General features: G+C 46.4%; 2 protein-coding genes across 6 annotated transcripts in view; both read right to left on the reverse strand.

The window, feature by feature from the left end:
• Positions 1 to 399: 399 nt before the first annotated feature.
• On the reverse strand, positions 400 to 24,535 carry LOC138984968 (probable E3 ubiquitin-protein ligase makorin-1). Its single transcript, XM_070360977.1, has 12 exons — positions 24,487 to 24,535; positions 24,332 to 24,401; positions 24,168 to 24,278; positions 23,554 to 23,634; positions 16,530 to 16,658; positions 9,611 to 9,730; positions 8,975 to 9,219; positions 6,814 to 6,917; positions 6,422 to 6,600; positions 6,196 to 6,306; positions 979 to 1,114; positions 400 to 734 (listed from the first exon to the last, which is right to left on the reverse strand). The coding sequence occupies exons 1-12, from the start codon at positions 24,533 to 24,535 to the stop codon at positions 597 to 599; spliced, it is 1,473 nt and encodes a 490-aa protein (XP_070217078.1). The 3' UTR covers positions 400 to 596.
• Positions 23,803 to 26,532, reverse strand: part of PPARD (peroxisome proliferator activated receptor delta) — an 85,502-nt gene continuing 82,772 nt past the window's right edge. For all 5 annotated transcript variants that reach the window (XM_070361238.1, XM_070361235.1, XM_070361234.1 and 2 more), the window contains one exon: positions 23,803 to 25,724. In XM_070361238.1, the coding sequence (XP_070217339.1) occupies positions 25,477 to 25,724 (248 nt within the window). In that variant the 3' untranslated portion in view covers positions 23,803 to 25,476. The remainder of the gene's footprint in view (positions 25,725 to 26,532) is intronic.

A 26,532-nucleotide genomic window follows, 5' to 3' on the forward strand; every position in this document is an offset into this window, starting at 1 on the left:
AGAAAGCTTTACTTTGTAGTGGCTCTAGCTCGTGCCCTTCAAGGTCTGCATTCTAGCTGATGGGAAGGAGATGAGAGAGAAAAGTTCTTAAAAAGTGTTCTCTAAAAGTGTGGTTCAAGATCCCTGAAGGAATACTCGAGATCCTTTCATGGGATCCCTGACACCACTCTTCTTTGTAGTACTTATGTTGTTATTTGCCCTTTCTTATCTCATTCTCTTATGGGCATAAAGTGAAGTTTTCCAAAAGCCAATCACAAGTGATACTGCAACAGATTAAGTGCAGAAGCAACCCCTTGGTTGGGATGCAGGCACGCCTGAGTTATAAGCAGACTCTTCAGACACCAGGAGTGATGGTTTAGGTACATTTTATTGGTTTCCTTCAGAATCCTTTTACAAAAGAGCAAAGTTAAAAACCAAGTCCCTGCCAAGACATTGAGAACCCTACCCCCTCGCTTCGTTCCCCAGCTGTGTCACTCCTGCAGTTCATGAGGGTAGAAGGCTTGCTACTTTCGTCCCTTACCAAGCCCCAAAAGGGGAAATACCTACTACCTGGCAACCCCTGCCCCTCGGCCCCATCCCCCACACATTGATCCTGGTTATAGCAGGCACTTGTAAGAACTATTGGGGTCCAGGAGGAGTTCTGAACCCCAGAAAGCCACGCCCAGGGCACGGTCCATGAAGAACACTCCCTCGTCTGGCTCGGTGCCCCCTAGGAACACTGGTGTGCCCACCACCTGGGAGTAGAAAAAGAAATAAGTGAAAACCCATCAGCTTCAGCTCTAGTCGTGCCTGGTACCAGAGTCAAGGCTGACACATAGGTTGGGCAGGTTGTACATAGCACAAAAGTACCACATCCACACAGGCACCATCAATGTCATAGATATCATATGTAGGTTTAACATCTATCAGACATTTATTATAAAGCTTAACTAGCAGCCTTCCCAACCTCCATACCCCTGCTATTACCACCTCACTCACAGAGGCCAGCTGCATACTCTCAGGCCAGAGAGGATCAAAACTCGGGGCCTCATCTGGAAGCTGGTGCAGGTAAATGCAGTCTGATTTGAAAGGGCAGCGGCCATTCTCCCGCATGAAGAACCGGCATTGAATCTGGCTATGAGAGAGCAGAAAGAGAGAAGACCATCACCTTCAAGCCCAGTTGACCCAGGAACAAGGGCCAACTTTTAAGCTGGGTAAGTTGTACACAGCACAAAGATGCCACATCCATGCTGGCACCTCTGGCATCATCCTAAAGGAAATCAACCCTGAATATTCATTGGAAGGACTCATGCTGAAGCTGAAGCTCCAATACTCTGGCCACCTGATGCGAAGAGCCGACTCCTTGGAAAAGACCCTGATGCTGAGAAAGATTGAGGGCAGGAGAAGCAGGCAACAGAGGATGAGATGGTTGGATTGCATCCTCAACTCAATGGACATGAGCTTGAACAAAGCACAGGAGATTGTGAAGGACAGGGAAGGCTGGCGTGCTGCAGTCCATGGGGTCGCAAAGAATCAGACACGACTTAGTGACTGGAGTGAGCGACTGAACAACTAGCATCATAGTGAAGTGTAGATGTTAATGACAGTTATTTCCCAGCAGATGGCAGTAAAGTGTCTTAAGTGGTCAGTTCAGTTCAGTGGCTCAGTCGTGTCTGACTCTTTGCGACACCATGAATCGCAGCACGCCAGGCCTCCTTGTCCATCACCAACTCCTGGACTTCACTCAGACTCACGTCCATCGAGTCAATGAGGCCATCCAGCTACCTCATCCTGTCATCCCCTTCTTCTCCTGCCCCCAGTCCCTCCCAGCATCAGGGTTTTTTCCAGTGAGTCAACTCTTTGCATCAGGTGGCCAAAGTATTGGAGTTTCAGCTTCAGCATCAGTCCTTCCAATGAACACCCAGGACTGATTTCCTTTAGGATGGACTGGTTGGATGTCCCTGCAGTCCAAGGGACTCTCAAGAGTCTTCTCCAACACCACAGTTCAAAAGCATCAATTCTTCAGCACTCAGCTTTCTTCACAGTCCAACTCTCACATCCATACATGACCACTGGAAAAAACATAGCCTTGACTAGATGGACCTTTGTTGGCAAAGTAATGTCTCTGCTTTTTAATATGCCATCTAGATTGGTCAAAACTTTCCTTCCAAGGAGTAAGCGTCTTTTAATTTCATGGCTGCAGTCGCCATCTGCAGTGATTTTGGAGCCCAAAAAAGTAAAGTCTGACACTGTTGCCACTGTTTCCCCATCTATTTCCCATGAAGTGATGGGACCAGATCCCATGATCTTAGTTTTCTGAATGTTGACTTTTAAGGCAACTTTTTCACTCTCCTCTTTCACTTTCATCAAGAGACTTTTTAGTTCCTCTTCACTTTCTGCCATAAGAGTGGTGTCATCTGCATATCTGAGGTTATTGATATTTCTCCCAGCAATCTTGATTCCAGCCTGTGCTTCCTCCAGCCCAGTATTTCTCATGATGTACTCTGCATATAAGTTAAATAAGCAGGGTGACAACATACAGCCTTGATGTACTCCTTTTCCTATTTGGAACCAGTCTGTTGTTCCATGTCCAGTTCTAACTGTTGTTTCCTGACCTGCATACACATTTCTCAAGAGGCAGATCAGGTGGTCTGGTATTCCCATCTCTTTCAGAATTTTCCACAGTTTATTGTGATCCACGCAGTCAAAGGATTTGGCATAGTCAATGAAGCAGAAATAGATGTTTTTCTGGAACTCTCTTGCTTTTTCGATGATCCAGCAGATGTTGGCAATTTGATCTCTGGTTCCTCTACCTTTTCTAAAACCAGCTTGAACATCTGGAAGTTCACCGTTCACGTATTGCTGAAGTCTGGCTTGGAGAATGTTGAGCATTACTTTACTAGCATGTGAGATGTCCTTTTCATTATAGGGGACTGGAATGCAAAAGTAGGAAGTCAAGAAACACCTGGAGTAACAGGCAAATTTGGCCTTGGAATATGGAATGAAGCAGGGCAAAGGCTAATAGAGTTTTGCCAAGAGAATGCACTGGTCATAGCAAACACCCTCTTCCAACAACACAAGAGAAGACTCTACACATGGACATCACCAGATGGTCAACACCGAAATCAGATTGATTGTATTCTTTGCAGCCAAAGATGGAGAAGCTCTAGATAGTCAGCAAAAACAAGATGGGGAGCTGAATGTGGCTCAGGTCATGAACTCCTTATTGCAAATTCAGACTTAAATTGAAGAAAGTAGGGAAAACCACTAGACCATTCAGGTATGACCTAAATCAAATCCCTTATGATTATACAGTAGAAGTGAGAAATAGATTTTAGGGACTAGATCTGATAGACAGAGTGCCTGATGAACTGTGGACAGAGGTTTGTGACATTGTACGGGAGACAGGGATCAAGACCATTCCCATGGAAAAGAAATGAAAAAAAGCAAAATGGCTGTCTGAGAAAGCCTTACAAATAGCTGTGAAAAGAAGAGAAGTGAAAAGCAAAGGAAAAAAGGAAAGATATTCCCATTTGAAAAGAGAGTTCCAAATAATAGCAAGGAGAGATAAGAAAGCCTTCCTCAGTGATCAATGCAAAGAAATAGAGGAAAACAACATAATGGGAAAGACTAGAGATCTCTTCAAGAAAAATTAGAGATACCAAGGGAATATTTCATGCAAAGATGGGCTCGATAAAGGACAGAAATGGTATGGACCTAACAGAAGCACAAGATATTAAGAAGAGGTGGCAAAGATACACAGAAGAACGGTACTAAAAAGATCTTCACAACCCAGATAATCACGATGGTGTGATCACTCATCTAGAGCCAGACATCCTGGAATGTGAAGTCAAGTGGGCCTTAGAAAGCATCACTACAAACAAAGCTAGTGGAGGTGATGGAATTCCAGTTGAGCTATTTCAAATCCTGAAAGGTGATGCTGTGAAAGTGCTGCACTCAATGTGCCAGCAAATTTGGAAAACTCAGCAGTGGTCACAGGACTAGAAAAGGTCAGTTTTCATTCCAATCCCAAAGAAAGGCAATGCCAAAGAATGCTCAAACTACTGCACAGTTGCACTCATCTCACACGCTAGTAAAGTAATGCTCAAAATTCTCTAAGTCTTAAGTGGTACCTTTCTCTTAATTCCCAGAGTCTATTTGGGACAGGAGTGACTCTGGGAATCTCCTTTCCTTCTTTGAACTAAGTTTCAATAAAACCATCTAAGGAAGGAGAACAGATAATCCTACAATGTGTCTCTGTAACTAGTTTAGAACAATGCTGTCTTCTGAGGGGTGGTCTTAAGTAAAGTAAAGTGAAGTCACTCAGTCCTACTCTTAGCGACCCCATGGACTATAGCCTGCCAGGCTCCTCTGTCCATGGGGTTTTCCAGGCAAGAATACTGGAATGAGTTGCCATTTCCTTATGATTTGGTAATTGCTAGCTAATGAAATTTGATTAAGAAGTTTCCCACTTCTGAGATTTCAAATTTCACTCTGTGAAAGGTCAGATACAGGAAATGTTTGCAGGCAACTTACAGTCTGCTTAAGTAGGAACAGCGTTTTCTTGCACAGAAAGACGGATGAGAGGGAGAAAAAGATAAAGTGCTTTATTTGTACCCTTTTTCCTGCATCACCAACTCTCTGCTTGACACCAGCACAGTTGAGTCTTTCCCACTTCCTACAGTCCCAGCAAGAATGCAGGGTCCCTTTGACCACCAAGCTTGGAGCTAGGGAGTCCCTCTAAATCACTGCCTCGCTTCCTCTTCTTACCATTTGACCAAAGCTAGCATTAGGGACCCGTCCATCCAGACAGTGGTCAAAAGCCCCCCACTCAGCCATGGGACTTCCCTGGTGGTCCAGTGGGTAAGACTTTGAGCTTCCAATGGAGGGGGGTGGGTTCAACCCCTGGTCAGGGAAATAAGATCCCAAAAGCCTTGCTGCATGACCAAAAGATAAAAAGCCCCCCACCCAACCTGACCAAATTCTCCATGAGCGTCTCTCACTGGGTCTCACGTGACATCAGTCCTGTGGCTGCCGGTGCTGGAAGCGCTCATCATCTTACCGTTTCCCTTCTTCTCTCACATCAGTGTCCTCCCCCATATTCCTTCCAGTCCGCTAGGAGCCAGAAAGCCTGGGTTCAAGCCCCGCTTCCTCACTTCAGCCCGACAGGCCTTTCCTCAGTTTCGTCTGCAACATGCGGAGGGCTAGAGCCCCGCCTCACAGTGTCTGTGACCTGCAATGTCTCGCACGCGATGGACCCTCCATGATGCTGTCTCCTATCGCACCCGGGCCTGGGTGCTCCCTTCTGGCCCTCCCAGCTGGTATCCAGCCGCCAGGATTTCCCCACTTCGACCTCCCTCTGCCTGAGTGCTCCCATTTTCTCTTCCTCCTTATTCCTCCTCCATCCCCAGCTCAAACACCTCCCCCTTGAGACTCTGCCCAGGTTTGTTCTCAGTAACTTTGCTGAGGCAGTTGTTAGAGTTCACAGACAAAACTGAGGTAGAGACTAGGTCTTTTTATCCCACTCTATCCAGATATACTTTGCATACATCAAGTGTAATAAACCCTTTGGGAAGGTAAAATTAAGAACCTGGAATTGTAACTAATTCTAGCTTTTAGATAAAAGCCTACCCTCCCCAAGAGATGAAAACCTACTCAACTTTACCCCGTCTCCAAGGGCTGCATTTCAGTGTCTTCAGAAACCCCATGTTTTCAAAAATTATGTAAGAAACAATAGGCATTCATATCAATTTACTTTCCTGATTTAAATGTCTTTTTGTTTGGCCATATGCTCGGCTTGGGGGATCTTAGTTCCCCTACTGGGGAAAGAATCCCAGGCCCAAGCAGTGAAAACTGAGTCCTAACCACTGGGCTGCCAGCGAAATCCCATTCTTTACTGCTTAAAAAAAAAAAAAAAAAAAAAAACTAGAAATAAAAGCCAAGCCTGGTTTCTCATCGTGCTGAGAGATCCTGCATGGATCCTGAGCCAGGCTAGAGAAGGAACTTGGCCTTGACTGTCTCGGTCAGTCTTATCACCCATGGGGCTTTCTGAAATAATGGAAAGAGCTCACACGCTTGCCTGCCATCTCCGACACTCTGTGTTCCCAGGACTGGGAGTGGGGACTCCATGCTGGGAAACCCCAGGGACTGGGAATGGATCAAGGGTTGCTTTCCTTCCTTCCTAACCTGTGTCACATTCCCCCTTGCCAGTTTCACCTGGTCTGAGCCTTGAAGTTCCTGATGAGTTGCTCCTTCTCAGGCCCCTGGCTCACCCAGAATCTGCAGGGGATGATGTAGCTGGAATGGACCCGGCACTGGGGACAGGCCCTGTGAGGTGAGGGGGTTGGGGTGGGAGAGTGGAAGGTGAAAGAGGACTAGTAACAAGCCCACCTCTCCTGGGGGCCTTTGCCTTGCTCCTGGCTGGCTTCTCCAAGACCCTTACTTGATGACACCGGGCGGGAAGTCCCCTCGGCTCTTCCGCCAGGCACGCAGGCAGCCCAGGCAGTGGGCGTGGCTGCAGTTGGGCAGGATGCCGAAGAGCCGCTCGGCCTCCTCCGGCTTGTCCCACACCTTGTCCATGCAGATGCCACACACGACGTCCTGACTGCTGTCCTGCACCCTCTGCAGCCACAGGCAGGGTCAGAGCACATCTCCCAACCCCGCTTTGCCAACACATAGACACATACACACAGACACATACACACAGACAGACACACACACACACACACACATTGCTACCCCAAATACAGCCCTGGGACCACAGGGCCCTCCTCCAGCAGGTCTCGGCATCCCAGAGGTCCAGCATGGCATCCTTCCCCCATCCCCCTCCACTACCTGCTGCACCTCAAGGTCAAAGCTCTGAAATGGGGCCAGAAACTCCCGGATAGGATCTGACTGAGGTGGAGGCTTCAGGAAGTAGTGGTGATCACCATCAGCAGCTGTTGGGGAAAAACTGGATCCATTCATTCATTTCCTCATTCATGTGGCATCTACTGAGGGTCTGCTGCACGCAAGGCCCTGTGGGTGCATGAAGTCCTTTTGCCCAGTAGTTCTGAGTCCGTCTCTAATAAAACTGTTTGGACCCATGCCATTCATTGGGCTTTCCTGGTGGCTCAGAGGGTAAAGAATCTGCCTGCAACACAAGAGACCCTGGTTGCATCCCTGGGTGGAGAAGATCCTCTAAAGGAGGAAATGACAACCCACTCCAGTATTTGGGTGGACAGAGAATTCAGTGGACAGAGAAGCCTGGCCAGCTATAGTCCATGGGGTCTCAAGGAGTGCAACACGATAGAGTACGACAGCCACCTACCATGTGTGGCTATCAGATACTTGGAATTGAGCCAGTCTGAACTCAGATGTGTTGCAAGGGTAAAATACACATGAGATGTTGCAGCTTAATACCCCAAAGAGTCTAAAATGTTTTATTAATACTTTTATATTGGTTACAGATAGCAACGACATTGGATATATAATTTTTGATATATTGGGTTAAAATATTAACATTAATTTCACCCATTGCTTTTTAGTTTTTTTAAAATGAGGCTACTAGAAAAATTTTAATTACATATGTGAATTGTAAAATGGTGCAACCACTTTGGAAAACAGTTTGGTGGTTCCTCAAAATATTAAACATAGGGTTAATATATGATCCAGTATACACCCAAGAGAAATGAAAAGATACATCTGCATAAAAACTTGTACATAAGTGTTCATAGCAACATTATTTATAATAGCCAAAAAGCAAAAACCACCCAAGTATCCATCAATTGGTGAATGAATAAAACAAAATGTGGTGTATATCCATACAATGGGATATTATTTGGCCATAAAAGGGAATGAAGTGTCAACCCAATCCAGTATCCTTGCCCGGGAAATCCCATGGACAGAGGAGCCTGCCAGGCTGCAGTCCATAGGGTTGCAAAAGAGTCAGACACGACTAAATAATAATAGTTCTTATTACACAGGGTATAGTAAGGATTAAATGTACTGTTGCGTGAAAAAAAAGGGGGAAATGAAATACTTATATATGCTACAACCTGGATGAACCTAGAAAATATTACATACTAAATAAAAGAAACCAGACACAAAACTGGCATAAAATGTGCATGGTTCTATTTATATGAAATGTCCAGAATAGGTGAATCCTTAGAGACCGAAAATAGAGTAGTGGTTGCCAGTGGCTGGGAAGGGTTGTGGATGGAGAGTGACGGCTAATGGATTTCTTTTGAGATAATGAAAATCTTCTAAAATTAAATAGTGCCACTAATAAGAACCTACTGTATGTCATACAAAACTCTACTGAATCCTCTGAAATGACCTCTATGGGAGAAGAATCTAAAAAATCATGGAGATATGTACATATGTAACTGATCCACTTTGTTATACAAAAGAAACTAACACAGTACTGCAAATCAATAGACTCCAATAAAAGTTAATTTGAAAAACAGTGCTATTTACACAGCTCTGAACATACTGTACTGCATTGAATCGTACACTTTAAATTGGTGAAATTTTTGGTTTGTGAATTATATCTCAATAAAGCTGATTCAAAAAAATTGTATATTTCTATTGAACAGCACTGAATTAGAGCAATAATTTTAAAAGTAGCCCCTAACATTTAGTGTTTACTCTGTGCTGTTACTGGGCTCAGCACACCACATACACGGATTTGTCACAGCCTGTGAGGAAGGGAATACCATCAGTGTCTTTCTGCAGATGAGGCAGTCGAGGCCCAGGGAGGTTAAGTGGCTTGTGCAAGGTCACACAGTTCCAAAGTGGTGGAGCCAGCATCTGAAATTAGGTGGTTTCACTCCACAGGCACCATGGTATTCTGTTTAGAACACAGAGAGCAACCAAGCTGAAGGACATTTTCCCTCTGGCTGGGACTCTTGAGGATGGAGACTGATGGAAGGAAATGGCAGCCTTGCTTGGACACAGAGCAGGGACCCTGGCCTCAGATCCTACTGTGCCCACCTGCAGTGCCCCGATGACTCACATGGTAGTGACAGGGACTCCCGGGAGCTGCCACCAGCGTCCTCAACCTTGCCGAACAGCCCCTCCGGGCCAAGCTCCATGTCCGGGTTGGCCCCTACGCAGCCCCAGCTGACGGCCGCAGAGGGCAGGTAGGAGGGCTCAGAGCCCCTGCGAGTCAGCCCCAGCCGGGGCCCTGGCAGGGTGACGTGGGGCTCCGAATGGTGGCGGCCCCACTGGAGGTGACAGGGAGATGGCAGGTGCTGGTAGCTGTTAAAGGGTGGGGGAAGAGAGGCCTGAGAAGACAGGGCTAGCCCTGCCTGGGCTCAGAGCCAGCTCCGCCCAGAACCTGGAGCTTAGAGGGTACAGCAGGCTCTAGGAAGATGCATGGACCATAAGGGACTGTTCCTCCCGAGTCCCCCAGCCCACTCCCCACTGGAGGAGAAGAGGTGCAGGCAACTTCCCTGGTGGTCCAGTGGCTAAGACTTCATGCTCCCAAGGCAGGGGGCCCCAGGTTCGATCCCTGGTTGGGGAACTAGATCCTACGTGCTGTAAGTAAAGAGCCTGCATGACCCAAGGAAGATCAGATATCCTGCGTGCCACAGTTAAGACCTAGCACAGCCAACTAACTAACTAAATAAAAATAAGAAGAGGTGCTTACCTGCATCCCTCTCCATGGAAGCAGAAGCCTCTCTGGAAATATCTGCAGACCTGGGATGCCTTCTGGTCCCGAGGGAAGCAGCGGCTGGACCTCCAGCCACAGGGCCCTTGGTCAGCTTTCCTAAGAGATCATGCCCAGCCCCATTTTAGCCCCGGCCTTTGCAATCCTTCTCGAAAGAGGCTGTGTGACATGAGGGCTCAGGCTCCAGGCTTGGTCCTGCCTCTGCTGGATAATGATCTCTGGGTGGTAACTCAACTTCCCTAAAGTTTGATTTCCTCACCCTTAAAAACAAGAGTAGCAGGCACTTCCCCGGTGGTCCCGTGAGTGAGACTCCATGTTCCCAGTGCAGGGGGCCTGGGTTTGATCCCTGGCCAGGGAACTAGATCCCACATGCTGCAACTAAGACCCAGCACAACCAAAAATGAGTAAATAAATAGATATATATTTTTTAACGAGAGTAACAATGCCTCCTGTTACCTCAGGGTCATTGTGAGGGTTTTTTAAGATTTCATACAATGTACACAGCAGGTGCTTAGTAAATCACAGTGATCACTGTTATTTTGTCCAGGCCCAGAGTCTTGTGGGCTCTGGAGTCAGAATTCTGGGTTCAGCTTCTGGAACCAGGGCTAGCTCTATGGGCATGAACCCATGTAGTCATGCAGGGACCCCATACCTGCTGCAAAGCTCTGCTGTTACCGCCTTGAAATTATTAAATTTTTGGACAAGAGGCCTTGCTTTTCTTTGTGTGCTGGGTCCCACAAGTGGCATAGCCAGTTCTGCCTGGTACCACTACTTCTTGGTTGTGTGAGCTTGTCCATGCCTCATTTTCTTCATTTATAAATTACTAGTACGTCGTACTTCACAGGATGCGGAGAAGGCACCCCACTCCAGTACTCTTGCCTGGAAAATCCCATGGGCGGAGGAGCCTGGTAGGCTGCAGTCTATGGGGTCACTAGGAGTTGGACACGACTGAGCAACTTCACTTTCACTTTTCACTTTCATGCATTGGAGAAGGAAATGGCAACCCACTCCAGTGTTCTTGCCTGGAGAATCCCAGGGATGGGGAAGACTGGTGGGCTGCCGTCTCTGGGGTTGCACAGAGTCGGGCACAATAGAAGTGACTTAGCAGCAGCAACTTCAGAGGATGATGCAAAATGCAAGTGAGATATTGTATGTAAAATATAGCTATCCATCCCTTGGTATCCGTGGAAGGTGGGTTCCAGAACCCACACTCATCAAAATCCACGGATGCTCAAGTTCTTTATATGAAAAGGAATAGTATTTGCATATATACTTTTAAGTCATCCCTAGATCACTTATAAACCTATTACAATGTAAATACTATATACATATTGGCTGCAAATTCAAGTTTTGTTTTTTTGAACTTCCTGGTTTTTTTTTTCCCAAATATTTTCAGTCTGTGGTTGTTTTAATCCATGGGGTCAGAACTCACATGGCCAACTATACCTAGCACACAGCAAGCCCTCAATAAATGTTAACTGTTTTATCACTCTTCTGTCATAAACATCATCATCACCGTTACTACAGGGACACTTGAGGGTCAGGGTGTGAGGTGGGAAGGGCAGGAGAAGGCTGAGTTGGGCCAGCATCTATTGAGAATCTACTGCGTGTTCAGGCCTGCGCCAGGGCTCCGGGGGCCTCTGCTCTTGTGTGCTGCTTTTCGGGGAGTGGGAACGAGCCCACATGTGAAATGGGCAGGGCAGCAAGGGTTGGGACAGAGGCCGGACTCTCGTCCTGCGAGAAAACAGACTGCCAGCCAATGCCAGGGCTCTGCCACGGAGTGGCCCCCACCATTCCCCGGAGAATGTCCAAGAGGGGCCCTGGCAGAGGAACAGGTGGAGGGAGGAAAGGATGGGTGACCCAGTCTTGTTGGTGAAGGTACCACGTTGTCCGGCACGTGGTGGTCCTTTGTTTATGACACTATGTGGAGCCCCTGGACGTGGAACTTGCCTGTGGAGCTCCCTGAATCGACGCAGCCGAGGATCAACAAACCACTGCCACGAACAGGGGGAGGCAAGTGAGGCACTCACCTTGGACACAAAATTCAACAGACGCCCCAAACGCTCAGTCATAAAAGGAAATGATATTTTAGTACGATTTTTTAAGAGATATAAATTAATGCAGAAAAAAAATCCACAATGGGGCTTCCCTGGTGGCTCAGTGGTAAAGAATCCTCCTGCAATGCAGGAGGCATGGGTCCGATCTCTGGTCAAGGAAGATTCTACATGCCGTGGGACGGCTAAGCCCGTGTGCCACAACTATTGAGCCTGTGCTCTAGAGCCCAGGAAAGCCACAAACACTGAAGCCTGTACATCCTAGAAACTGTGCTCTGCAACAAGAGAAGTCGCTGCAGTGAGAAGCCCACCCACCACAACCAGAGAAAAGCCAGGGCGGCAACAAAGACCCAGAACCGCCAAAGATAAAATAAAAAATCCAGAATGAACAAAACAGCAAAGCTTGAAATAAAGACAGGATTCAACCCCGCATAATTTACCATCCCTGTCTCCCCTAGTCCTGGCCTTGCAACAAGGGCAGAGATAACCAAGACAAGTGCAGACGGTAGAAAGGATTCAGGCAGAAATAAAAGGCTGGCAGGGTGGGGACCCACTTTAGACAGGATGGTCAGGGAGGGTCTTTGAGAAGGTGCTAGGAGTAATAAACATTACTACAATGATTATTGTCATACAATATAATAGCTGCAGTTATTATTGTTGTTATTTTTGCAAAAGCTGTTGTGAGGGTAGGGAGGGTCATGTAAGATCATTTAAACAGTAACTTTTGATTTTAATTCAGACCACTACATCATTTTTGGTATGTAATTCAGAAGAAATTCAAAGAATCGGATGTCCCTACAGTAACAAATCACTTTTCATTTCCATTTGCTTATTTATGTGAACAAGACTTCTCAGTGTTTCCATTCATCAATATTAGAAATAGACATTGATGTTAATAGCACAACATTGTAGATCAACTGCTGCTGCTGCTAAGTCACTTCAGTTGTGTCCGACTCTGTGCGACCTCATAGACGGCAGCCCACCAGGCTCCCCCGTCCCTGGGATTCTCCAGGCAAGAACACTGGAGTGGGTTGCCATTTCCTTCTCCAATGCAGGAAAGTGAAAAGTGGAAGTGAAGTCGCTCAGTCGTGTCTGACCCTCAGCGACCCCATGGACTGCAGCCTTCCAGGCTCCTCCGTCCATGGGATTTTCCAGGCTAGAGTACTGGAGTAGGGTGCCATTGCCTTCTCCAACTATGCCCTAATAAAAATTTTAAAAAATTGAATGACAAAAAACAAGTGATGTTGAATCCTGTCTTATTCTAGCAGTAAGTAATGTTTATCCATGGATGCATGAGCTTTTTTGACAGGGGGAAGCAACAACTTCAACTAAATTTTCTAAAGAAAATTTTCTTATTTAGTAATTGACTGTTAAAGTCTGTAGGGAATTCCCTGGCAGTCCAGTGTTTAGGACTTGGTGCTTTCATGGCTGGGGTTCAATCTGGGGTTCAATCCCTGGTGATAGAACTAAGATCCTGCAAGCCATGAGGCACAACCAAAAAAAAAGGGCGGGGGGTGTATTGCATACTTCCAGTAACTAAATCTAGAAAAAAAAATTATATTTCTGTTTCACAAATATCTTTGCTGCAGGAGCAAATAACATTGTGATCAGTAAAAGACTTCTGAGAAAAAAAAATATTTTATTAGGGACTTCCCTGGTCATCCAGTGGTTAGGAATCCACTTTGCAGTGCAGGGGACGAGGGTTCGATCCCTGCTTGGGGAACTAAGATTCTACACACCTCAGTTCTCTGCAACTAGAGAAGCCTGCGTGTCACAGTGAAGAGCTTGTGCACCACAACCAAACCCCAACAAGGCCGAATAAATAAAAATAGTATATAAAATTCTGTGGGGGAGTACAATAGGCATTCAAGGAGAAAAAGGAATTATGTAAAACTGTAAAGAGCCTGCTTATGTATTGTTTAAATGGATGACATTATATGTTAACTCTCTGGGATTTAGATGCCACTGGATACAGGAAAAGAATAATATACTTATTCAGATCCACACTGCTCACCTGCCATTGCTCGTCAGCTGCTCATTAGTAGGACCTAAAGCAAGCAGCCTGAAATAGCTCAGGTTGAAATTCTATGCAGAGCCCCAGCCAGTCCCAGCCCAGTACCCCATGGTGCCTTTTCATTGTTATCACTACCTGGCTTGGAAAAATGGACAAGTTTCCCTAGGAAGATTAAAGGCAAGTTCTTGTGGGCTGAGAGCTTTGAACACATCCCTCAAAATCTTACCTAAGGCAGCAGCCTTGGAGAAAGAAGATTCAGAAATGGTGAAAAAGCATTTGAGTTAGTGATGCAGCTTCTCTAAAAACAACTCTTAAAACTCTTTTGGAATGAAAAAAGAATAATTGTTTTCTTTTAAAATGGGACTATTTCATGGACATCTCTAGTGGTCCAGTGATTAGGAATCTGCCCTGCATTGCAGGGGACACGGGATTGATCCCTGGTTGGGGAACTAAGATCCCACACGCTGCAGAGCAACTGAGCCCGAGCGCCACAACCAAGATCCTGTGTGTTGTAACTATGACGAAGTGCAGCCAAGTAAATAAATATTTTTTTTAAATGGGACTATTAAGAATACATTAGAAATTTAAACTTTGCAACAATTTACATTATGATGAAAACCATTAGATAACTTGGAGAATGAAGGGGAAACATGCTTTTTCAAATTTCTTTTAGGTTTATAGAAGATGCCAGGCCTGCTATGTTGCTGCTCCCAATTACAAGTTGGGGAACAAATAGGAAGAGGCTGGAGTAGGGGATGGACTAGGTCAGTGGTGATCACCAAATTAGCGAGGCTGGACGGAGGTTGGGTGAAGTGGTGAGGTGGAAATGACAGTCCCTGGGGAAAGGGTGAAGAACCCGAGAGGAGCAGCCTCTCATCTCCTCGGGGAGGAGCCAGTGGCCCTCAAAGGAAGGTCTTGCAAGCCTCCTGTCCCAGGTCCCCAAAGCTGTGCTTTCCCTAAAGACTGCAGTGACGCTGACCTCCAGGGCTGCCTGGAGAAGCCACAACACTAGGTCCTTCACAAGCGAAGAGGTCCAGTGACAGAATTCTCCCAGCAGGTCCAGAGGGGCTCTTAGACCATCAGATGAGCTACAACAAAAGAGGCTAGGGGTTTTGTGATCAAATCAATTTGAGAAACTCCTCCTTCTGTATGTCCTTAGAGTCATGTTGTATATTGCTTATTGTCTATGAACATCTTAAAGGCTCTGATAAGTCCTGCAAAGGAATCTGTTTGATTTTACCTAGCATTGCTTAAACTTGTTTCTGTTGCTGTTTGTTTAGGTCTTCTACCCACAGAGCCTTGATATATCAATAAAATACATTTGGTTTGGAGGAAGTGGCAGATTAGTTCATTTAATCCTCAAAACAAACCTTAAAAGCCAGGAATCCTCTTTTGTTTACAAAATCTGAAGCTGAGAGAGGTCAAGTAACTGGTCTGTGACTCAGAACAAGAGTTAAGGCTATAACGCAGGTGTGGCCACTTAGCACAGTATTTAGTTAACCAAGATTGAATTGCCAGGGGTGAGGGCTGCTGGATTTGGGGAAGTTTCTGAAGCCAACTTCTGGGGGCAGAGCAGCCAGAGGTCACAGGTAATCCAGGCCTGGGGAGGCAGCAGGAACCTCTGCATGGCCGGGAGGCCGGAGCAGTGGACCCCTGAGCAGTGGCCCAGGGAATTGGGACTGGCCTGCTGAGCGGGAGCAGAGGGTGCGGAGGAGAGCAGGGACCAGGAGATCAGGGCTGGTGTGGTAAGGTGGGAGGCGCAGCCGGCCACATCCTGACCAGGATTCTTAAAACTGGAGAGCCCTTGGGACTTCCCTGGTGGTCCAGTGGTTAAGAATCCGCCTGCCAATTCAGGGGACATGGGTTCCGTCTCTGCTCTGGGAGGATTCCACAAACCACAGGGCAATGAAGCCCACGCATCACAGCTTCTGAACCCTTGCCCTAGAGCCTGTGCTCTGGATCAAGAGAAGCCACCGCAATGAGAAGCCCGTGCCCCCAACAAAGACCCAGTGCAGCCAAAAAACAAGCAAACAAAAACTTCAGAACTCAGACTTAGTCTAGCATGCCACCTTCCTTCCTGAGTTTTAGGCAGGGCTAGAAACAACTGAAAATCTCCTTTAGTAAAAGTCTGTCTTCCTTTTTTTTGCCTTCCCCTTGCTATCAGATCACCTTTCTTCCCAACCTGGGGAAAGCACTTCACACCGAGACCCTAAGATCTACAGTGATCCCTCTTTAGGGAGAATGATCCCTCCTTTACCCAAACTTCAGTTCTCTTCGGGGAACTGAGCTCTTCCAGCTGTTGGGAAAATGAATGTGTTTTAAGGTCTGAATGTTTGATGGGAGGACTAGTGAGCTAGCATACCCAAAGGAATGACTCTCTAATGGTGTAATGTTCAACCTGAAGTATTTCCATTCAAATGCTTGGGAACACCTGGCACTAGGCTGCATGCAGGGCCTACAAAGGTGACCGGGAGAACAGGTCCCACCACAGACAGCTGCATGGTGCTGCTGGGCAGAAAAACCTTTGCTGTATAGAGAGAAAAAAGACAAGTGGGAATCTCTGCCCTGAATGGTCAGACCCGGAGCTGGCTCTGATTGAGCTGTACAGCCTTGGTATGTCTTATCCCCTCTCTGGTCTGTCTCCTTCTCTGGACTATGAGGAGGTGAGAGGTCATCTCTAGACCCTTCCTGCATTGGGGTGGGGGCTAGGAAGCCCCTTCTCTCATCTGATGCACCCCACTTCTTTAAGACTGAGCTTTCAGTGGCCAGAGGGAACCCGAAAGAAATTTCCCCCACTTCCCCTGTGTTCTCCCAAAACCCAGACCCCTACCTGCGTGACCGCTGGGAGTAGGGGCTGCTCCCCCCACCTCGCCACCACCACTGGGCCCGGCAGAGTCCATCCCAGCTGTGGCCCCTCATGAGAATCAGGCAGGGCTGGTGCTCCTTTATCCCTCCCTCTCTGGGCAGGACCAATGGGAGGAGGGGCTGGGAAACGCGGCCCACCCCTCCTCATGGCCCCAGGTCTGCCTGAGGTGGGATGGGGTGTAGAGCAAGATGGCTGGAAGGCTAGGGGGCTGGGGGCTCTAGCTGCCCTGTTTAGGCTGCAGGACACAGGTAGAGCAGGGCAGGAGGGCCTTGGGGGATCCCTTGAGGATTTCTGGAGGAAACTGGGGGATGGGTTAAGGACTTTGAGGGTTTCAGCAAGGGCCACAATGAGCAGTGGCCAGGAGGGGCTTGCCTGAAGCTCTAATGAGGAAGCTCCAGATTGGATGATAGCAAATCAGCCCATCAGACCTCTTCTAGGTAGGTTAACTGGCTGGTGGATTCCTGGCTTGCATTCTGGAGAGGTAGGGGACCATGAGCTCTAAGAACCCCCCAGTTCCCTGTCTTAGTCCTCCAAAGCCCAAGTTCTCTTCATGGGACTGCAATGCCCGACGTGGGAGACAAGTTGGCAAAGTTAAAAGGACCAAACAAGAAGCGTTCACTTAAAAGTTAAAGGAGAGATTTTTGGTTTTAGATTTTTATTTATTTGTCTGGTTAGGGTCTTAGTTGTGGCATGCAGGATCTTGTCTTGTGTGTGGCACGTGGACTTCTCTTGTGGGCTCACTAGTTGCCGTGTGCAGGCTTAATTGCTCCGTGGCACGTGGGATCTTCATTCCCTGTCCAGGGATCAAACCCACGACCTCTGCACTGGAAGGCAGATTTAGAAGTCCCAAAGGAGAGGTTTTTAAATTGAATTTAAACAACTTCCTCTGTTGTCTAACTAGTTTGGGAGATCAATAGGACATCATTGTTATTTCTTTAACTTTTGCTGGATCAAAATTACTTAAAATAATTCTTACAGGTGCTGCCAATCTGCCCTCTATACAGGCTGTGCCAGATTTTACTTCCACCAACAGTGTGAGATTTTGCACATAATATAATCAAACTTGTTGGTATTTGTTAATTTGTTATGTAAAACAACAGTATCTCATTGTGTTTTTAAAAATTTTTTATTTTTGGCTGTACTGGGTGGACTTTTCTCTAGTTTGGGAGAGCGGGGACTACTCTCTAGTTGCGGTGCATGGGCTTCTCGTTGTGGTGGCTTCTCTTTTTGCAGAGCACAGGCCCTAGGATGAGCAGCAGCTGAGGGACGTGGCTCAGCAGCTGTGGCTCCCAGGCTCTAGAACACAGGCTTGGTGTGACACAGGGTTTAGTCGGTCCACGGCACATGGGATGGGATCCTCCTGGATCAGGGATCGAACTCGTGTCTCCTGCATTGGCAGGTGGATTCTTTATCACTGAGCCACCAGGGAAGCCCTCATTGCAGTTTGAACTTTTATTTCTTTTACTATGAGATTAAGCACCTCTCCCTATGTTTTAGAGGCATTGTTCTTCCTGCTCAAATCCTTTGCCCATTTTTCGATTGGGTTGCTGCACTTTTACTTACCAATTTGTAGGTAGCTTTTGTCTTACTATGTCACATATTTATTTATTTATTCAATCAGCAAATGTTTATTGATTGACAATTCTGTTCCAAGGGGTACTTTTTTCCCCACTTTTTAAAATTTATTTAACTGGAGGCTAATTACAATATTGTAGTGGTTTTTGCCATACACTGACATGAATCAGCCATGGGTGTACATGTGTTCCCCATCCTGAACCCCTCTCCTCCCTCCCTCCCCATCCTATCCCTCAGGGTCATCCCAGTGCACCAGCCCTGAGCACCCTGTCTCATGCATTGAACCTGGACTGGCGATCTATTTCACATGTGATAATATGCATGATTCAATGCTATTCTCTCAAAGCATCCCACCCTCACCTTCTCCCACAGAGTCCAAAAGTCTCATTCTTTACATCTGTGTCTCTTTTGCTCTCTTGCATATAGGCTCATCATTACATTTTTCTAAATTCCATATATATGTGTTAATATATTGTATTGGTGTTTTTCTTCCTGACTTACTTCACTCTGTGTAATAGGCTCCAGTTTCATCCACCTCATTAGAACTGATTCAAATGCATTCTTTTTTATAGCTGAGTAATAGTCCATTGTGTATATGTACCACAGCTTTCTTATCCATTTTTCTGCCAGTGGACATCTAGGTTGCTTCCATGTCCTGGCTATTACAAACAGTGCTGTGATGAACATTGGGGTACATGCGTCTCTTTCAATTCTGGTTTCCTTGGTGTTTATGCCCAGCAGTGGGATTTCTGGGTCGTATGGGAGTTCTATTTCTAGTTTTTTAAGGAATCTCCACACTGCTCTCCATAGTGGCTGTACTAGTTTGCATTCCTACCAACAGCGTAAGTGGGTTCCTTTTTCTCCGCACCCTCTCAAGCATTTATTGTTTGACTTTTTGATAGTAGCCATTTTGACTGGTGTGAGATAGTACCTCATTGTGGGTTTGATTTGCATTTTTCTGATAATGAGTGATGTTGAACATCTTTTCATGTGTTTGTTAGCCATCTGTATGTCTTCTTTGGAGAAATGAATATTTAGTTCTTTGGCCCATTTTTTGATTGGGTCATTAATTTTTTCTGGAATTGAGCTGTGGGAGCTGCTTGTATATTTTTGAGATTAATTCTTTGTCAATTGCTATTATTTTCTCCTATTCTGAAGGCTGTCTTTTCATCTTGCTTGTAGTTTACTTCGTTGTGCAAAAGCTTTTAAGTTTAATTAGGTCCCATTTGTTTAATTTTGCTTTTATTTCCTTTACTCTGGGAGGTGGGTCATAGAGGATCCTGCTGTGATTTATGTCAGAGTGTTTTGCGTATGTTTTCCTCTAGGAGTTTTATAGTTTCTGGTCTTACATTTAGATCTTTAACCCATTTTGAGTTTATTTTTGTGTACAGTGTTAGAAAGTGTTCTAGTTTCATTCTTTTACAAGTGGTTGACCAGTTTCCCCAGCACCACTTGTTAAAGAGATTGTCTTTTCTCCATTGTATATTCTTGCCTCCTTTGTCAAAGATAAGATATCCATAGGTGTGTGGATTTATCCCTGGGCTTTCTATTTTGTTCCACTGATCTATTTTCAAGACAGTACCATACTGTCTTGATGACTGTAGCTTTGTAGTATAGTCTGAAGTCAGGCAGGTTGATTCCTCCAGTTCCATTCTTCTTTCTCAAGATTGCTTTGGCTATTCAAGGTTTTTTGTATTTCCATACAAATTGTGAAATTATTTATTCTAGTTCTCTGAAAAATACCGTTGGTGGCTTGATAGGGATTGCATTGAGTCTACAGATTGCTTTGGATAGTATACTCATTTTCACTATATTGATTCTTCCAATCCATGAACATGGTATATCTCTCCATCTATTTGTGTCATCTTTGATTTCTTTCATCACTTTTATAGTTTTCTATATATAGGTCTTTTGTTTCTTTAGGTAGATTTATTCCTAAGTATTTTATTCTTTTAGTTGCAATGGTGAATGGAATTTGTTTCCTTAATTTCTCTTTCTGTTCTCTCATTGTTAGTGTATAGGAATGCAAGGGATTTCTGCGTGTTAATTTTATATCCTGCAACTTTACTATATTCATTGATTAGCTCTAGTAATTTTCTGGTGGAGTCTTTAGGGTTTTCTATGTAGAGGATCATGTCTTCTGCAAACAGTGAGAGTTTTACTTCTTTTCCAATTTGGATTCCTTTTATTTCTTTTTCTGCTCTGATTGCTGTGGCCAAAACTTCCAAAACTATGTTGAATAGTAGTGGTGAGAGTGGGTGCCCTTGTCTTGTTCCTGACTTTAGGGGAAATGCTTTCAATTTTTCACCATTGAGGATAATGTTTGCTGTGGGTTTATCATATATGGCTTTTATTATGTTGAGGTATGTTTCTTCTATGCCTGCTTTCTGGAGGGTTTTTATCATAAATGGATGTTCAATTTTGTCAAAGGCTTTCTCTGCATCTATTGAGATAATCATATGGTTTTATCTTTCAATTTGTTAATGTGGTGTATTACGTTGACTGATTTGCGGATATTGAAGAATCCTTGCATCCCTGGGATAAAGCCCACTTGGTCATGATGTATGATCTTTTTAATATGTTGTTGGATTCTGTTGGCTAGAATTTTGTTAAGGATTTTTGCATCTATGTTCATCAGTGATATTGGCCTGTAGTTTTCTTTTTGCATGGCATCTTTGTCTGGTTTTGGTATTAGGGTGATAGTGGCCTCATAGAATGAGTTTGGAAGTTTACCTTCCTCTGCAATTTTCTGGAAGAGTTTGAGTAGGATAGGTGTCAGCTCTTCTCTAAATTTTTGGTAGAATTCAGCTGTGAAGCCATCTGGTCCTGGCTTTTTGTTTGTTGGAAGATTTCTGGTTACAGTTTCGATTTCCGTGCTTGTGATGAGTCTGTTAAGATTTTCTTATATTTCTTCCTGGTTCAGTTTTGGAAAGTATACTTTTCTAAGAATTTGTCCATTTTTTCCAAGTTGTCCATTTTATTGGCATATAGCTGCTGATAGTAGTCTCTTACGATCCTTTGTATTTCTGTGTTGTCTGTTGTGATTTCTCCAGTTTCATTTCTAATTGTGTTAATTTGGTTCTCTTCCCTTTGTTTCTTGATGAGTCTGGCTAATGGTTTGTCTATTTTATTTATCTTTTCAAAGAACCAGCTTTTAGCTTTGTTGATTTTTGCTATAGTCTCCTTTGTTTTTCATTTATTTCTGCCCTAATTTTTAAGATTTATTTCCTTCTATTAACCCTGGAGTTCTTCATTTCTTCTTTTTCTAGTTGCTTTAGGTGTAGAGTTAGGTTATTTATTTTTCTCTTGTTTCTTGAGGTAAGCTTGTATTGCTATGAACCTTCCCCTTAGCACTGTTTTTACTGAATTCCATAGGTTTTGGGTTGTTGTGTTTTCATTTTTATTAGTTTTTATGCATATTTTGATTTCTTCTGTGATTTGTTGGTTATTCAGAAGCATGTTGTTTAGCCTCCATATGTTTGTTATTTTTAATAGTTTTTTTCCTGTAGTTGACATCTAATCTTACCGCATTGTACATCACACATTTTTAAATATGGTTGATTTAAATGTTTTCCTTTATGTTTCTCAATAGAATAAAAAATTTTAATGTGTATATACTAAGATCTTATCTTTTTATTTTATAGATTCTAAGTTTTGTGTATACCCCCTGGAACTTAAGACATTTTCAGGTATACAATATATTTCATGTGTTTCAAAAAATATCTGAAACGTCTGTTCACTTCAAGATTATATACAATTTTCTCCATGTGTTTCTTCTAGTTTTCTCCCCTCCTTACTCTATTTTTAACATTGTATAAATTTATCCATTTTCCTGTTGATGAACATTTTTGTTGTTTTCTATGTTTTTGCTCTTGGTGTAATGAACACGTATGTGAGTCTTGGTATAATTTGGTGGTGGTGTGTCAGGCTGGTTTCCCCAGGATAGATTTGGAGTTTTACTTACAGGACTCTCACTGGGGAGTGCGTCTGAGAACAACCCCTATAAGAAACTGGAAGAGGCAGGACTGGGTAGAGAGAGAAGTTAAACCATGATGTAGTTATGACAGAAGCTTCCACTTAGGAGCTGGGACGATTCTTTGCGTCGTCTCAAATTGAGGCAGTGGGGCTTGCACTGGCCTACACGCGGGCTACGGGCTGCTCCTGAGGAGATGTTCTCATCCTGGGCAAGGAGGCTCCCTTCACTACAGGCCACTTCCTGAGGGACTCAGCTATGAGCCAGGCAGTCATGGACCTCAGGGATGGAACTCAGCTATGAGCCAGGCAGTCAAGGACCTCAGGGATGGAACTCAGCTATGAGCCAGGCAGTCAAGGACCTCAGAGATTCTGAGGGTGGAGCCTGGGTGACACCTCACAGCTTCCATGGGTGTATGTTAACGTTATGACGTTTTGCCAAGTTGTTTTTCAAGTTGATTTTATCAACTTCTACTCCCTTCTGCAGTATTTGAGAATTTGTATTGTTATTCTTCCTTTCCGTATTTTTGGTTTTCCTGTGCTTTTTTTATTTTTTAATGATTTCTATAGATCTTTTTTTGAGGTGCAAAAAATGATCTCTTTGGCTGTGTCTGATGTTTTTAACTGAGTTTCTTTCTCTGGAAGTTCCAAGTATTTCTTTAAAAATGTTTATCATTTTTTTCCCTTAAAAGGCAAACTGTATCTTGTGTATAATTTTCAAATCTTTATATATTTTTAAATGATATAAAACTTATTTGGGGGCTCCCCTGGTGGTCCAGTGGGTAAGACTCAGCCCTCCCAATGCAGGGAACACAGGTTCAATCCCTGGTCAGGGAACAAGATCCCACAAGCCACAACTAAGACCCACCGCAGGCAAAGTAAAACAAACAAAAAACAAAAAAAACCCTGTTTCCTATACTGTAACCAACAGCTGTATTTCTTGATGTCCTGGGGCTCTAATTTCACTGGTTGTCCTGTTCATTTTCATGCAGGTTGCTTCTTCCCGTTTATCATTTTGTGGAAGTTCTATACTGCCTGTGTTTGTCCTTCAGAAAAGTTTTGTGTCTGCGTCTTCCAGGCTCCCCAGGGATATTACCAGCCTGGGGCCCCATTTCTTCCTTTATTTAAAAATAAACCTTTACAGGTTTCAGAAGACAGTATCTTCTAATTCTCTCATGGTTGCTTTCTTCTTTTTTAGTCTAAACTTTGGACTCATTTATCCTGAACCTTTGTGAAGATGGTGCCGCTGGAAGTAAAGGAGAAAGCCGGGGTGTCAGCTAAGGAGAGAAGTGTCCCGCAGTGAACGCCAGGCTTTGGCTTTGTGAGTCCCATCCCACTAGTGGCCCAGAGGGACTGTCTCCTCCTGGGCCCTCCTGAGCCCCTCCCGACCCCCGCGGCCCCAAGTCTGGTTTGTGCTGTGCTTCCACACCCCTCTTCTTACGCTCCCGCCCCAAATGCTTCCTCAGGGTGGGACGGCACCTTCTCAGTCCTCCACAAACCCTGCTGGCTGATGAGCGGTGAGCTGAGCCCAGAGGTGGGGGGAATGATGGGCAGCCCCACCAGCTAGAATCAACCACCCCCACCAGAACCCCAGGCTCACTTGCCCAGTGTCTCCCCCTGCATGCACGGGCTGTGGGGAAGTCTCCTCAGCCCCCAGGAAAAAGACTATCAAGAACTGAGTTAGTCTAAATCAATTCTTAAATATTTAATTCCCATTTATTTAAAGTTCCATCAGTCTGTATACACTATTTATATTAAAAACACAGGAAGCTGGAGCTCCTAGCAAAAATATACATTTCAATTTTGGAGACTGTTCAGACACTGAGAAGAGCTGCATTCTTCAGTATCAGACCAGGTGGGGGATGAGGATGGTGTGTGTGGGGGGGGAGAGAGGGCGGGGAGAGGAGAATAGGGACCAGAGGGAAAAATTTTGCCATAGAGAGTGATCGGGGGTGTGGAAGGGCCCCTGGGGAAGACCAGACAGGACCCAGGAAGCCTGGGCTCTCACCCCGCATCTCCTGCCACCTTTCTCAGAGACCCCAGCCAGCTCCTCACCTCTCCAGGTCCACTTCCCTCTGGAAAGGCAGCCTGGGCAGGCTCTGCTCTCCACTGGGCCAGCCTCCAAGCTGGGCCCCATCCCGAGGTGGAGGTGGCAAGTGCTCGTCACTGGGGGGACAGACAGGGCAAGGAGCGGGGCTGGGCCTGGAGGTCCTGGTCACCCAAGGCGGTGCAGGGAGAGTTCCAGGCGGCCGGCTGGGCCAAATACAAAGAAAGGGGAGCTCAGCAGAGCTGTTGCAACAAATGGGGGTCACAGATGTGCAGGATCTGTGAACAGGTGCTGGGCTGGGTTCGCAGGACCACACCGCCCGCCCACCCAGAGATCTGGCCCAGCCCAGGGAACTGGGGCGAAGCTCTGCGGCCATCCCTGGCCCCTCTGGGCCCTCACTTGCCTCCAGGTGAGGGAGAGGGGCGAGGAGGCCCCAGGTAAAGTGAGTTCAGTGCTCTTGGGGTGTATGCTGGGGGGAGTGTGTGGGCAGGAGCTGCAGCTGGGCTGGAGCAGGGCCGCCTCCTGCGGGCACAGGCGGGTGTGCAGCCAGGCCCCGGCGGGGGGTGGGGTGGAGGGGAGAGCTGGGGTGCTGGTGGGGGACCCACCCCATCAACATCCGCCTCCCGTGGATCTCGCTTCTCTTCAGTGGAGGTGTGGGGACCCCCACCCGGAGGGAACGCCACCTCTATCCAGGCTGGAGGAGTGTACCCCAGCGGCCAGCACAGGGGGCCGTCAGTGACGCTGGCCTGGAAGCTCAGTGAAAAGACCAGGAGGATGGCAGGTATCGGGGGGCAGCCGCGGCCTCAGCAGGGCAGTGACCATCTTGGGGAGGCGGCCCCTGCCAGGGACCCGGTACGAGGGGTTGCTCTGCAGTCAACTCAGGGCTGCTTGGCTTCCCCAGGAAGCCAGGCCCAGAGCGCTTAGTGTTTTTTTGGGGTCCTCGGCTGTGAAGACGGGAGAAGGTGACCGTGGAACAAAGGGCAGGCCGCACCCCCTGCTCGGGCCCTGTTCAAGCTGCTGGTGAAGTGACACAAACTGTCTCAGAGGAAGACAAAGAGGGACAGACACGGGGATGGGGGGAGAGAGAGGGAGGGGGCGAGGCAGGAAGCATGAGACCTACAGTGAGGAAGGAGAGGAGCAGAGGAACGAGAGCAGACGGAGGCGCTGAGGAGGGAAGGGAGGCTGGGGCTCAGGGAGCCAGAAGCCGTGAGTCCTGCCAAGTGAGAGCGATCCCGCTGCTCGGACGCCCAGCGCTCAGGGGCTGGTCATGGGAGAAGCCCCGCAGGGGGCGGGGTGGGGGGGGGCCGACTGCCGCCTTCAGTACATGTCCTTGTAGATCTCCTGGAGCAGGGGGTGCAGCGAGGTCTCGGTCTCGGTCTTCTTGATCCGCTGCATCATCTGGGCGTGCTCCGTGACCAGCTGCCGCAGGTCGGCCATCTTCTGCAGCAGCTTGGGGAAGAGGTACTGCGCGTCGGGGTGGTTGGCCTGCAGGTGGAACTCGAGGGCACGCAGGATGGTGTCCTGGATGGCCTCCACCTGAGACACGTTCATGAGGCCTGGCCGGTCTGTGGGCACACAGGGCAGGGTCGTAGGGGGGAGGAGGCCCACCTGGAGGCTCGGAGGGCGGAGCAGTCCCCTACCCCACACTGGTGTGGGCAACCTGGCCTTGGGGACAGTGGGCCTCCCGCCTTGATCCAAACCTTCTCTACCACAGACTACTAACAAGGCTATGGGCAGATCACTCAGCCTCTCTGGACCTCAGTTTCCTCATCTGTAAAATGGGAATAACAGAAGTGCCTCTGGCATAGAGTCATTATGAAGATTAAAGAGTTATAATCTAGGGAAATCTGGTGACTTCCCTGATGGCACAGGGGATAGGAATCTGCCTGTCAATGCAGGGGACATGGGTCAGATCCCTGGTCCAGGAAGATTCCACATGCCGTGGAGCAATTCAACCTGTGTGCCACAACCACTGAGCCCTTGCTCTTTAGAGCTGCAACTGCTGAGCCCACATGCCTAGAGCCTGTGCTCTGCAGCAAGAGCAGCCACCATGATGAGAACGAAAAATAGCCCTGGTTGATACAACTAGAGAAAGCCCGTGCAAAGCAACAAAGACCCAGTGTAGCCAAAAATAAATAAATAAAAAGAAACTGAAATAGCACCTGGCATGAAGCAAGTGCTATGCCACTGTCAGCATGAGTCTGATTATATTTGGTGTGCTGGAATTTGAAAAATTCAGGTAAAACAGAAACTTTCTCTGCTACCAGAAATAACCCCCATCAACACATTGATACGTCTCCTTTTCCTTCTGTCTCATCCGCATGTACTAGACAGAGCAGGTCCTGCACACACAAGTTAGTGCGTGCGTGTCCC

Source organism: Bos mutus, chromosome 23, assembly GCF_027580195.1.
Source record: "Bos mutus isolate GX-2022 chromosome 23, NWIPB_WYAK_1.1, whole genome shotgun sequence".
NCBI lineage: Eukaryota > Metazoa > Chordata > Mammalia > Artiodactyla > Bovidae > Bos > Bos mutus.

Excerpts from the sequence above, each read along its gene's own strand:
- LOC138984968 (XM_070360977.1), bottom strand. The coding sequence starts at position 24,535 with ATGGCCGCAGAGCTTCGCCCCAGTTCCCTGGGCTGGGCCAGATCTCTG. Across the intron at positions 6,918-8,974 it reads GGAGTCCCTGTCACTACCAT|CTGCTGATGGTGATCACCAC; the intron begins GTGAGTCATCGG and ends TTTCCCCAACAG. Across the intron at positions 735-978 it reads AGAGTATGCAGCTGGCCTCT|GTGGTGGGCACACCAGTGTT; the intron begins GTGAGTGAGGTG and ends TTCTACTCCCAG.